Genomic DNA, 14,537 nt, shown 5'->3' with positions numbered 1-14,537 from the left:
CTGAAAAATTTCCTGTAGATGTGTTCAAACACACTTTGATGCTGATGTATAATAAAGTGATCTAGCCTGACTACTCGGTGTTTTTAGAATATTTGGTTACAAGAGACCTTGGTTACAAGAGACATGTTTCCCAGGTCCCTGAGTGTACTTGTAACGAGGTTTCACTGTAGTGCGTTTTTCCCTGCATTTTTCCCCCAAAACATGTGAGCGAGGTTCTGTTGCATCAAGAACTTTGGAACAAAACCAACCTGTCACCGCCAAGAATGGCCAGCTGCCTGTGGTTATTGCAGAGGCTGGATGCCCTTTCATAAGCAGCGGCACTCCTAGTGGCTGGCGCTGTCTCTATATTTAGGCAGAACTTTCGTGACCCCAAAAAAACATTGAAGAATTCTGGTACAACTTAAGGAGCACCAAAATTCACCTTGCTCTCACATCTTCCTTTGTGCTGAAATCAGGCCAGCACATAGCTTTATCTGATTGCATGGACATTTCTGTTGCATCCCAACCAGACCCTGCAGGAAATCTCGGAAGCATGCCAAGATAGCTGCTCTTTTTGCAACCCACTTGCTTTAAAAGGCAAAAGGTGGCAGTGATGGTATGGATGGTGGTGTGGTGCATGTTGGACGTTCTGCCTGTCTGCGGCAATGCAGGGCCGCTGGAGGAGAAGCAGTTCCAGCCCAAGGAGACGCTGGTGTTCATCCGGCTGGTGAAGTACGCCCTGCAGGCGCTGGACGTGTACACGCTGCCTCCTGGGACAGGTGTCGTTGGGGGCGGAGCAGCAGGCGGCGCGGCAGGGGCGGGGGCTGCCTCTTCGGCACACGCCCGCACGGCCGCCCTGCAGTCGGCCGTGCGCTCCAAGGAAGAAAAGGAGGTCCTCGACCATTTTGGGGGTGTGGTGAGTGTCTGAGGCTTTTTTTTTTTTGATGTGGCAGTGTTTTTTTTTGCGCAACAGCCAGATGTGGCCAAAGATGCCATACAACTGGTGATGAGTTGTCAATGGAAAAACGAATTGCGCATGGTAGATGCAACATGGCTGTAAAAAGGCCTAAATATCAGTTGCTGTAAAGTGCACAAAATAAATAAGTATTAAAAAATGACAGTGCAAGTGAGGTGTGCTATGAACATGAAATATATGTTTAGAAAGGGATGCTGTACTAAAATGTGTTACTGCTCGTAACACTACCATCTCACCAGGGCCGTTGAACGCAAGGGTCCAGAGGCACATGCTCTACAAAACTCCAGTCAAACGTTGTTGCTATGAACACCACATTAACAAACATTTCAGATAAAGGAACTTCAGAAGTCCCGTGCAGACTGCTTATAGTTTCAATGTAAACATATTTGAGTTTACGAATTTCTCAATACCTAACTTTTCAGGAATAACAATCGTTATTCAATTTCATGTGATGTTAATGCCACAGTGCTACGTATTAATATGCCACACAGTCACACTTTCTGGACGGTGTTGTTTACACACGCTTGCACTTTGGAACAGGTGTCTGCCTTGAGCGAGACAGTTGCGGTGTCCTCGGCAAGGAAGGTGAAAAATGATCAAACAAAAAAGAAAAAAACAGTACGCTTTAGAGGTGACATGGAACTTCTTCTTTGTAGCTGTTTTTCTCGCCGTCAGCGTCTATTTTGTGCGAGCCAATCAATATGTGGTTCTGTGGTAGTGCGTCGGCAAAATCTATGGATAATAGCAGCAGTGCAGGCTGAGCTCATACTGTGATATCTGATAAACTGATGGGTTGATGGGCGAAATGGTTAATTTTGGGGCTTTCACTATAGCAATCTTTGAGAATAACAAACAATTTGTCGCGGTCCCCTGAAGTTCGTTATGTCGATATTTCATTGTACTATTGTGGCAGCACCCTTAATCCAGAGTTGTCTACCGTGGCACCTCTTTGCAGTCTGTGTGCGTTGGCAAGTTTAACCCATCAGTGAATCAATCCTTTTGTCTCTTGACAGTTCACCATGATGAGCCCTTCCACGTTCAGGGAGGTCTTTTCCACCACTATTGAGGTAAGTTGACTTGAGCAGTCACAATGACACAAGGCCAGCCGGTTGCAGGTACACCCGGCGACAAATCATGCGTGAAAGTTTGTGTGTGAGGCCTTCAAGGGATGTTGTCTAGTTTTGAAGTGTGTGCTCTTCATACAAACTTAAAATAACTAACACTCTCAAGTAGCTCAGACACATTATGGTTAGCGTCAACTTTTTTCGCGTTGGTTGTCTGCCGTAGAAGGCAAGCTCTGGTTCCAGCCACACTCAGTTTCTGTGATGTGCATGCTCACTCTGTGCTGCAGGTAAATAAAGAACATGGCAGGTTCTGGTAAACAAGCCAAAATACTGTCGACTTCCGGTGATTCGATCTTGGTTAATTCGACCTTCACTAGCACCCTTTCATGCGTGCTGCAGTTGCTAAAAGCATAAATAAACAGGAAATTCAGCATACGGCGTTGACCGCTTTTGTCTCTGAGGATTTTGTCAGCACCGACTACAATTTCGATGTCTGATCGATGACGACATTGACGACAATGTGACAGTCCAACGCTTAGGTAGCGTTTAAACATGTCAGCCCTCTTTGCTATATGCTGGTTGAGTCGCACTTTAAGGTAAAAAAACAACAGAAATAGACATTACAGACATTACAGTCAAGCAATAAAAAAAAATTCGATTTTTTTTATTTTGCCGCCATTTGTTAATTGACTTTTGGATAATTCGATCAAACCTTGCTGTCACATAAGTCAAATTGACTGGAGTCGACTGTAGGACCTTACTCATAAATTCTTCTTAAGAAATAAAGTATAATTTGATTTAACCGAGTTTGCTACGATCAAACTTGTCCATATGATCCAGATGTAATATTTGTAACGTTTCCACAACGAACTTATCGACCAGGCAATTGTACAAATTAAGGAGAACATCAGTTAGGCTTTTTTTAAATGTTTGTGGCATAGATTTTGGTGAGTTGGCAACTATAGCAGGCAGCCACTTCAAAAATGACATTATAATTACTACAAAATACATCAGGCAGCCGGTCCACTGCCCTAATGAAATGCATTGTGAGCATAATTAGTTAACAACTCCATGTCCATTCACCTGGCATTCATATACGAGGGCGAATCAGAAAGTCTTTGATCCTATTTTTTTAGCCAAATTATGGCTGTAAATGCGAATTCCCAGTGGTGGAAATAGGGGCAAAGACTTCCTGATTCGCCCTCGTATGTAATTAGGGCTGCAGACCACGGTTGCAGGAGGGTATAGTTCTGGCGAGGAAGCAGTGGGTCAAACACTTATGAAATTTTCAAGGCAGCAGAGGGAATGTGGCTGGGCAACTTGTGAGCGTGAGGTCAGTAAACTTTACAGACAAGGAGCTCACATCCCTTTCTAGGTTACTATGCGTCTTCCTTGCATTTGGTTTCTGTGGTACGTAACTGCTCTTACCTCTTCATCCTTTCAACGCATACATGTATGCATGATTCAAATAGATGGTAGATGGCCTTGTGTCTATGTCGTCTTTTCATAATGGTTAGTGTAACTTTCTTGCATTAGTTGTCTGCCATATAGATTTTTATGGTGTTTACTAAATCTGCAGAATTGGTGAAGTGCCAGTTCACTGTGTTTACTGACCACATCTGGCTCTTTTACAGTACGTTGTCGAGCGACTGAACAAGAACTCAGCCCTCCAGGTCAGTAACAGTTTTGTTGCTGGGTGGTGGTTTATTCAAAATCCCACGCAAGCTGTAGAATTTTTGCACTGCAGTGCAGTTCTCGACACATATTTAAGGAAATTTATTTAAGGCCAGTGCACCCCTACTGAAATAATTTAGCAGATAGGACCGTGGCCTCTGAAAGCCGCGACATTGCAGCTGGATGTCTCAGTGCCAGCATGCATATTATTAGAGGTTCCGCAACTCTATAGTTCCGCAAAAAGTGGTCAATATATTAGTAGTTCGTTCGTATATCAGTAGGCCGCGACCTGGCACGTGCCTTCACTTCCAACGACCAAGAGCGCCAGGAGAGCACTCGCGGCGACTCCACTTTCGCGGTCACCTTGCTTCCTGGCGCGCTTGTGTGGCTCTCTGTCCCGTTCACCACCCCTGGCCTCTCATCGAAACTACTCCCGAAGTATGAAGGCCCTTACCGCATTGTCGAACGCGCATCCACCGTGAATTATGTCATCGAACCAGTTGAACAGTCTTCGGACCAACGCCGTCGTGGACGAGACATTGCCCATGTCGACCGCCTCAAGCCACACTACGATCCTGTCATCCTGACGAGCTGTTAGGTCGCCCGATGGCTCTCTTATCACTCCCAGGGTAATTGTAGCGAAGAGAGACGCTAGTGGGTCCAGCGCTTCTGCTCGGCAACGGCGCTCGTGCTTGAAAGCCGTGTCTCGTTTGACTGTCGCCACTGCGCTGCTCCGAGCTCTAATAAACCCTTTACAACCGTATTTATTTGGTTATAAGGCAGTCATCACTATAACGTGAGGGTGCATTTGGGGGGACCCAAGGAAAAACAAAACTTGAGTCTGCACACCCATATACAGCAATACAGAGTAGCCGGCTGATTATCGACTCGGCGAAGATCGCTTGAAATACTTAATTACTATCACAGCCAAAATGCAAAATGGTGACCATGAAATGGGGGGGGGGGAAGGGAGCTTTGACATGCGGAGTGCGGGTTCATGCCAATTTTGCCTTTAGGTGTGACTTCACGGTGCATGCTGCTGTAAAGCCACACTGTTAGGCGAAATGCACGTTACTGTGAAGCCACACCTAAAGGCAGAATTCACGTATAAGGCGTGGGGGGTGACTTCGAGATTAAATTTCTTGAAAAAAAACCTCGCCTTATATTTGAATAAATACAGTACAGTTGAACCTGCTTATAACGAACTCTATAGTTCCATGAAAAGGGGTCGTCGATATATATCGTTATATGTGGACTCGCCCTTCAAAACGCGCAATAATTAACAACACTGTAGCTGGTGTAGGCAGTTACGATTCGACACCACTTTGGTCTGAAATTATGATTTTCAGTACCTTTATTTTTGTTCCCGACACTTTTTTTTGCATCTAACTGCAAGTTTCCATTAAAAACGTCATCTAAAGAGTCATTTAAAACCTTTTCGAAAGGGCGCCCGGTTCAGATCACCTGCCATTTTGAAACTACAAGCATATCCGCCACTATTTTTTCTTAGAGAGCGTGATATATTTTACTGTCAGCGGGATGAGCGAGTTGTGCATACTGCAGAGAAGTGCTCTAGTTAGCTGAAAGCAGGAACTCTTGCCCAAAATTTGCAAGCTTTAAATTTTGGGATCAATTTTCTGATATCCGATATTTGATTTGATATTCGGCTTCTTTTTTTTCTTGATTCGATTCAAAATGTACTATTTGGCATTCTCACACCTTTTATATATATTAGGATCGCAGTGCCGTTGATTAGGAAGGCCCTCATATTTGGGGCATCCTAATCAACGGCACTGCGATTCTTTACAGTTTAGCCTCCCATTGGTGGTGCTGTACACGTACACTATTATGCAAGGGTACTTTTTCTAACAACACATTTTTATAATATAGTACAGATGAATTCGTCCACTTGAATTTAACAGGGCTCATGGAATCGATCCAAAAATTCGGCAGGTCAAACCAAAAAAGATGCGCAAAAACAAAAGTGTCTAAACACGCTGCTACTTCATTTGGTAGTGTTTGCTCGATTATAACACACACCCAAATAAACGTACACAGTTTGTATAGGTTCAGTGTAGAAAGTATTGTTAGCCCAAATCTATCATGCACCTGATTTTTTAATGAAAAACATGTAGCATGCTTCCGATTATGGCAATCGGGGGAAAAATGATATCTGCTAAGTTTACCTTTACAGAATTGGAAGTTATATTTACTTAATGTCCATTGGTTGTCACTCTCCGAGAGCGGTTTATTGCTGTCTGAATGTCTGCATTCAGTTCAAGCTTTAGTCATCCTAATTTGGCACGTTTGTTTACTCAGACTAGCCATTTCTACAGAAGGATTGACCACTGGGCCAGTTTACAGATATTCATGATTTAAAGCGCAAACAAAAGATGATGACCGTGTCTTGGCTTGATCTTCATGTGTCCTTGTTGTGCATGAATAGCCATTTCTTGCACTTTTTGCCGGATGACAAGGCATTGAAGGTTCATTCTGTTGTTACTGGTGGCGCATTAGTGAATACACCACCTTCATATTGATGACTGGACTATCCCTAGGGTTCGAACTAGAGTTTTAGATCTGGTAGAGCTGAAGAACTTTGTTTTGAACCGTTACCATGGCCAGCCATGAGCATCAATACCTGTCGATTATGTGACTGGGTTAGACAGTACGTGTTCTCTCCCTTGTTCAGATTGTGGCCAACTTTTTCCTGGCGAATCGTGCCACGTCTCCCATCTTTGCAACCATCCTGGTGGAGTACCTGTTGGAGCGCATGGAGGAGATGGGAGGTGAGTGCATTGTGGTGACACGGTTTTTTAATTGCTTGGCTCTGGTTCATTCTTTGCATACGTTTACAGCTACTTTGAACGCCCACGGAACTCAGCTGTTAGTGAATGTTTCTCGGATAGTGCCTCAGAGCTTTGAGTTAAAGGGTCCTTGACAAAAAAGAAAACTGTGCTCTCTGCACACATTCTGACACGAAATTTTCTTAGATCGCTACCTCTAAGCCCCTCCCAACAGCAGTGGCCATCCATTTTGGCATGTAATGTGTGCCTCCACTGTGTTGTCTGCTCTGAAACAGTTCGCTGCCACATACGTTTTCATCCACACACTGTGGCCACCTGCGTTGTTGAATTGCGCTTGCAATTCCTTCACTTACGCGATAAAAAACAGTGGCACTCTGCACAAATGCACATGCAAGAACGATGATGCGTTGCGGCCATGACCTATTTCGAGCTCCTGCAATTGCTTCTGCTGCTTGCAGTACACAAATAAGCATGGCCTTCGAGAATGGCTACCGTTACTCTGAGGGAGCTGTTTCCAGGGGTGTGATTAGTTTTGTCACCACTCAGTGTTGCCAGACTGCTGTGCAGTTCAAGTGTGATATCAAAAAATTGAAATACAAATTTTATCCCCCCCCTGAATGCACCCAAACTTTGCCAGCTTTCGGTGGGATGCATACAGTTTAAACATGCAATGCAGAATTCAAGCTCGAAAATTTTGTGTTATGGCCCCTTTACGACAAAATGTTTGACCGATTTGGGCAATTTCGAGGGATTCTAATAAATGATGACGTAATAACATTACAAAATTTTGTTAGGCTGCCTGGCTACTTACCAAATCAGAAAAGTGGCAAACTCTTTGCAGTCTTGGTGGTTAGATTCTTCACATCTTGGTCATGGCAGCTGCATTCTGATGGGGGCGGGATCCAAAATGAGCGTGTACTTTCGTTTGGATGCACATTTCACGACCCCCAGAGTGTCATAATTAAATCTCATTCCCCACTCTTCTCGTCCCCACGTTCCCCACTCTTTAATGTCCCAATGTGCTGCTTTGGGACAATAAATCTCGTTAATCAGCCACTTTTTATTGTGACCCACGCCATAGCTGGTGTCTTGATGGTGCATCTGTGTCGTTCTCATTGAAGCCAACCCAGATAAGTCCAACCTGTACCTGAAGCTGTTCAAGCTGGTCTTTGGCTCGGTATCCCTCTTTGCTGCAGAGAATGAGCTTATGCTCAAGGTGAGTTTCTGCTGATCAACCAGTGTCCAAAGTTGTGATCTCTTCAAAGTTAAATATGGGCTAATCAACACAGGCGTGAAGAATGTCGCAACAGCGTAAGAACATAAAGTTCAGTCCTTTTACGTAACCGCCTGTAGTCCAGGTTCAGCTTTGACGTGGCGTTTCCTGACTCCCATTTACCCTCTCATAAAGCTCTTATGTATACTCGTACCACTTATAGTACAGCTGCACGAGACGAATTATCGATTATAATGTAGTGGTTGGGAAATCCCACAGACAAACCAGGTAGTGAGCGCAGTTCTCAACGAGTGGCGCCAGTTGATGGGAGCATAGAGTGACGAAGGTTATATGGAGGAGAAGGTGCGAAGCAAGCGAACGAGGAATGTGAAACAACAAAGAAATCCTCGGCGGTGCCTAAGCAACGCCCGCATGCGTTGCTTAGGCCATAGAGTTTCATACAATAATTACTAAAGGGAACTGTGGGTCTAGTGTCTACGGGAGTGGCAAGTGTGCTCTGTGCCAATCGCATGTGCATTGTCACTCTTTCACCCTCCAATTTGTGTGCAGTGCAAACAAAACGACAATTTTCTACAACTCTGCGGAAAAAATTGTTTCCAGAGACTTTTTCTGTACGACATGCTTTTTGAAATTACACTATTCCCAATTTCGGGACAGTCGAGGCCATCGATGAGTTTCGCGTCCACCCGTCGTGATGCACGTTTTCGTGAAGTGCAGATATTGCGTCTGCAACCTTGATTCTGCTGTCAGTTTAACTTAGTTGGAAGCTTTTAGGCTTTATACCTACACAGGAGCTTTTGCCGTCCCTGCCAGTACTCGCACATCCAAACTTTGTAGCAGTTTACAGCAGTTGCCGCAGCTAATTGCCTGGGAACCCAAACTCCACTTCACTGGCACGGCTATTAGTTCTGCTTGTGAACAGGATTTTGTGCCCAATCTCTATCTAAGGAAAGCCTTGCAATCATGTTGACTGAGAGCCTGCAACAGCTTTTGAACATTAAATTGAATCAATTGAGTAACACTCAGATCTGGTTGAAGCACATGATTTCGGTGTTGCTGTGCTTCGTAGGAATTAGCTTTTGAGCTCCATAGAACAATTTAGACCACTTGTAATGTATCACAGAACCATTTATAATGCAGGTTTTCTTGCTCCCGTTTCTCATTTGCACTGTATGTGTATGCGTACTGCTTATAATGCAGGTGCAGATTAAGCAATGCCAGCTCGTAACTCAACTTTTAAGAGACCTTGAGGCGATCTAGGTAGTGACTGTTTCTCAAGAGGGGAAGGGGGGGGGGGGAGTGAGCACCAAAGGCAGCACAGGTGAGAACGACGTGCAGAATTTACCAGAGAAGAAATAGGAAAGTGCTGGACATGTGCCTTCGCAGGGCTCGATGGGCAATATTGTGCCTTCCAGTGTAATGTGTGCTTTCTCTTGGCAATTAGCTGGTCCTGTGCCCATTCACCGGGAATGCCTCCAGAGCACAGAAACTCGCATATTTGCCACGACTTGTCGGAGTGTTCAAGGCCACAATGTGATGGCTCGTTGACAGTTGCTTTTACTTAAAGCATAAACAAGTGGTTACCTTTGGCATGTTCACTGATGACGTTACCTCCTTTCTTGCGACTTGTACTGGGGTATCACGGGAAGTATGTTATTGTGAAATAAACACTTAACCTTCTCGCTGTGTGCCCATGGCTGCAGCCGCACCTGCACCGCATCGTGAACCGGTCTATGGAGCTGGCGCTAAGTGCACGGGAGCCGTACAACTACTTCCTCCTGCTGCGGGCTCTCTTCCGTTCCATTGGTGGTGGCAGTCACGACCTCCTCTACCAGGAATTCCTTCCCCTGCTGCCCTCGCTGCTGCAAGGTCAGTGCCCTGAAGTGATGTAGCTGTGATTGGCTCTACCTTGACTCTGATGTTCACGCTCCAGAATTGTCCAGTGTGGCAATTCTGGAGAGGCTGCTGAGCACAAGCAGCTCGTTTTATTTTTCTGCACTTCATAAACTGGTTCCAGTGGCGCTCCGTGCCCCTATTCATTTCGCACTGTGCAGGCTCTGTGCAGGATGAATTTACACTTGGTAGGCAAGTAGTGCAGGCCTTAAGCAGCAAGTACTGCTCTCATAATACTCTAGCACAGAAGTGGCGTTGAACTGGTGTGGTGCAAAGTGCATCGAAGGAATGCATTATGACATACTTGACCGAGCCGCCACGCGTATGTGACAGTCGAGGAATGCGGCTAGAACGTTTGCATTCAATTTACAGTCGAATCTCGTTAATTCGAACCAAATCACGCGGCAGCGCCTCCGACCGGCATTGCTCCGGCACCGCCATAGAGTAAAAGCTTAGGGGAGACCCCTCAATGTCGCGCGCGAACAAAAAAAAAAAAAAAAAACAAAAAAAAAAACGTGGCGGACATTTCACCCTCTCAAATGGCAAGGTCGCCGATTCTGCGTTGCGCCGGAACATGCGTGTACGTGCCGACATCTCAGCCACACTACCGTAGCCATGCGTAGAAAATGGCAGTGAACCCTTCTTTCTCCTTTATGCTTCCTCTACTTTCTAGTCACGTGTTGACCTTGCACGCTGCGGCTACGGCGCAGAGGGAAGCAGTGGCGCTGTCCCAGGCTGGCCAACGAAACTACCCACGCCGGCAAATGCCCGCTTCCCGATAATGGCAGAAAACAAAACTTCAGGGAGCTGGTGCCGGGCCGGCTGTAGTGGCGGCGCCTGCACGACGTCGGGGGCGCACGGTGACAGTCGAAAGTGAGGGAGCTACGAGGGAGGGCGAGGGGAGCCACCGAAGCTGCGGAGTTGCCAAGGCGAAATCCACTTCCCTGCCGCCCTCCTCCCTCAGATTCCACGGTCTCCGCTGCGCCCTTCGCCATGCCGTGCCGGCGCCGCCCGCTCGCTCGCTGAAGTTTCGTTTACTGCCGTTATCGTGAAGCGAGCGTTCGCCGTTTCGTGGCCCTCGCTCGCTATGTGCGCCGTGATATTTCACGACTCGACTTACACTCAAGATTCTGGTTTCAGCCTCACTGGCTGTTCGTTCGCACCACGTGCACTTCTCCTCCATTTCGTCTCTTTCTTCCTTGATCACTCCTTGGGGCGCCCGTTTGAGGGGAGCGTTCGCCGTCTCCGCTGACTTTCGTACTCCCGGGCAGCCGCACTGTAACCGGTATTTCGTTTCCCGCAACTGCGTTATAAGCGATACGTGTATACATAGAGTGCTATGGGAAAATTAACGGGAGTCTGAAAAGACCGCACTATAAGCGGTTACGTTATATGTGGTCTATACTGTAGTTCATTTTTTTTCTGCCTGTCAACAACTTTGAACGGGCTCCAAAGGCACATGCGCACATGTTTGAGTTGAAAGCGAAAGTGGCCACCTCCGGAAGCAGCGTGCAATCTCTAAAACATTGCAGATCTTGCGATTCCTCTGCATCTACAGCTGATTTTATCGATGGCTCAAGCAGCAGTGAGTCAGATGATGCTGTCTATTCATCTGACTGATTCTGAGAGCGATGACAATGGAAATCAACCCAGATCTTGAGGATGCATCGCTAGTTTGTGCTCCTCCGCCAACTGAAGTCATTCAGCACTAGCCAGCTAACATGGAGACATACCCAAGCTCCAAGAAATGTTACAACAGCAAAGCACAAAAGCAAACACGAGCTTACTGGAAGACTTGCAACGTTTCCCTACGTTTCACACCAAGGAACTGGTCCAGGTAAAGGGTTTCCAGTTAAATTTGTGTAGGGCAAGTACTTTTGAAGGAAAAATTTTGATTTCTTTGCAGATAGTGGTTATTAGATAGCAAAACATTTTGTATATTTGCAAAATTTTTTAGCATTCTTACATTTTAAATACAAGTATGTCTTCAAGCTTTGTTCAATTTTATTCTAACATCTTGTTTTTGACAATTTATGTTTCTTTTGTGACGTAAACCTCGGTAACAAAAGTTGTACGCCTGAAAAGTGGAGTAAATCTGCTTTGCTTTCATGTACAGTCAGACACACTTATAATGATACCAGTTGTACCAATATAACGGATGTAACAATGAGCAGGCGATGCATGGCCAACTTTTGTATGTGTTCTCTGGTAAAATCGCTTACGACAATGCTACCATGCGGCATTATCAGTTACAACAATTAAATCTGGCTACTGAGTGTGTGCGCCAAAAGAAAAAAAGGATGCAAAATATTTGCCGAAAAAAAGAAAACGTAAGCCCTTTAATTGCACCCGGTCTTGTGCCCCCTTCCCCACATAACATGGCTGTATTGCGTCGAAGCCAGCTCTAGGAAACCAGCCGCCATTGTGCAAACACATTTGACTCTTGCCCATTTATCTCACAAAAAATATTGGGTCACATTAGATTTCGACTTTGTTTAGGAGTTCCAATGTCATTTCTACGTTAGTTTTCTGCTTTGGACACATAAATAGCCGGGTGTGCATTTGATTTGACGGTGTATTAGAATCGGGAAAATACTGCCAAATGAATCAGGTATGTGTTCTCACGTTTTTTTCTGCTCCGTGTTTAATTCAACCTGCCGGATAATTTGATCAATTTTGTCGGTCTGTCAAGATCAAGTAAATGGGAGTCTACTGTATTTTAATATGACATGTCCGACACTACAGCACACACTCAACAATTTGACCGTGTTAGTTCATAAAAATTCAATAATTCACACTTATCATATCAACGTGTGCATTGTAGATCGCTGGGAGAAGCCTTCATCTTGCAGTAGACGTAAATGGGCTGCTGCTGCTGCTGATGATGATGAGGATGATGAATGTGTGCATTAGTATAGTCCTTTCATTTGCCCTTTTTGTTGCTCTATTCTCATGCCGTCATTGTGTTGTCATCAGGCCAGCTCCTAATCACTGTCATCTGCTGATTCTATTTTTTGTAAACATCATAGTGCATTAGACGTTTGTTTACAAGCCACCATTCATGCATTATTCCTGCTTTTCTTGGAGGCAAAGGCCACTGCTTGGTTTGTCTGTGTTTGTACGAGACAGATCAGTTTTGGGATGTCGTGGTATGCAGGTCTCAACGGCCTGCAGAGTGGCCTGCATAAGCAGCACATGAAGGACCTGTTTGTGGAGCTGTGCCTGACGGTGCCCGTGCGGCTGAGCTCTCTGCTGCCCTACCTGCCCATGCTGATGGACCCACTGGTGTCCGCACTCAACGGCTCCCAAACGCTCATCAGTCAGGTGAGTGCATAGCCACGACCAGCTTGACCTTCGAAAGGGCATAAAAAAATACTCAACTGCAGATGGCAGGTGAATTCCTTTTTTCAAAGCACTTCCTCAAAGCACTTTGTCAGATAATTCAAACTTGTCTGGGCAGCATGTGTGCACCTGACCCCACTGTTGACCCAAATCATGGGCCAGTTGTTGCCCAAATGGCTTCCCACAAGGACTTGTCACCAGCCGCTCTGTTTCATTGAGAGCTTTCTATAAATATGAGGAAGAAAATTAGCGCACACGAAATAAAAAATGCACTTTCGAATCTTTTCAACAGCTATGTGTCATTTCCTTCCTGGACGTGGTTTTTAAGCCACGGAAGGAATGAGAAAATGAGGGCAAAAAACAAAAATCGGGAAAACAATGCTCCTCCTTACTTGGTCATTTGGTTCAACCTTGGTTTGGTTATCACTGTGGTTATCTTCTCGTGGCAGAATGGTGATGGTAACACTGGTTTTGTCACTCATGTGTCCATGTGCAACAGAATTCACCATAAAATGGCCAGTGGACTAGAGGCACACATTATGTTGTGTCGTTGAGCAGAATAAGGGTGTAAGGAAGCGATGTGGAAAGGACATACGTTATTCCGCTCAACGACACAACATGATGCACCAACTGGCCCAACAGTTAATGATTCAGAGGCACGCGTTATTGCAATTCACTCGCTATCCCGAAGCTGGCTCACACGAGCTTCAATATCCTACGTGCAGGGCCTGCGCACGCTGGAGCTCTGTGTGGACAACCTGCAGCCGGACTTTCTGTATGACCACATCCAGCCCTGTGCGGGCCGAGTTGATGCAGGCTCTGTGGCGCACGCTGCGCAACCCGACCGACAGCATCGCCCAGGTGGCCTTCCGCGTGCTGGGCAAGTTCGGGGGCGGCAACCGCAAGATGCTCATGGAGCCCCAGCGCCTCGACTACTTGGACCGTGACACACCGGGGCCCTGCATCACGGTCCACTTCCAGGACCACAAGACACCGATCGTACTGCCTGTCGACAAGGTACTACTTGCCTAATCACTGACTTGCTTTGGTGTGCTGCGACTCAGATAGGTGAGGATGCTTATTGCAGTAGGGTTTCGCAGCGATAGCTGCAAATGTGGCGTGCAATGACTCACGAAGAGATTTGCTGGTACCGGAATAGGAAACTGAGTGCACATAGGGAAATCATGAAACGGGATCAAATCGATGAAGTTCTATTGCATACATTGTTACATATTGCCATTGGATATTTTTGTGTGTTACGCTATGCAGTAATTTCTTTTTCTATTTTTTCTTGGTCTGTCATCTGATTGGTTGGTACCTGTCTACACCCTCGGCATGCCTCCCCTTGTATGTGCAGTTGATTGAAACGGCCTTCAATGCCCTGAAGCAAAGTGGCACAGACTCATTTTACCGGCGCCAGTGCTGGGAGATCATTCGTGGCTTCCTGGTGGCCAACATACAGCTGGATGATGATCGGCATTCCATGCTTCAACTGTTCTCGCATCCAAGGTGAGCTAGGCACAGTGTTCCCCCCAGGGATGTGTTTGCTCTTGATGACACTTGCATTG

The 14,537-nt window shown here is 45.9% G+C and overlaps 1 protein-coding gene across 1 annotated transcript in view; it reads left to right on the top strand.

The window, feature by feature from the left end:
• Nucleotides 1-14,537, top strand: part of LOC119440211 (transformation/transcription domain-associated protein-like) — a 233,828-nt gene that overhangs the window by 58,195 nt on the left and 161,096 nt on the right. Inside the window, 10 exon segments of the mRNA XM_049661446.1 lie at nucleotides 651-895; nucleotides 1,969-2,022; nucleotides 3,654-3,692; nucleotides 6,386-6,482; nucleotides 7,622-7,716; nucleotides 9,438-9,603; nucleotides 12,785-12,951; nucleotides 13,695-13,760; nucleotides 13,762-13,986; nucleotides 14,327-14,478. Coding sequence (XP_049517403.1) covers nucleotides 651-895; nucleotides 1,969-2,022; nucleotides 3,654-3,692; nucleotides 6,386-6,482; nucleotides 7,622-7,716; nucleotides 9,438-9,603; nucleotides 12,785-12,951; nucleotides 13,695-13,760; nucleotides 13,762-13,986; nucleotides 14,327-14,478 — 1,306 coding nt within the window.

The sequence above is a fragment of the Dermacentor silvarum genome, chromosome 2, assembly GCF_013339745.2.
Source record: "Dermacentor silvarum isolate Dsil-2018 chromosome 2, BIME_Dsil_1.4, whole genome shotgun sequence".
Lineage (NCBI taxonomy): Eukaryota > Metazoa > Arthropoda > Arachnida > Ixodida > Ixodidae > Dermacentor > Dermacentor silvarum.
The sequence above is the reverse complement of the archived record's forward strand: the minus strand, read 5'-3'. Positions and strand labels throughout refer to the sequence as shown.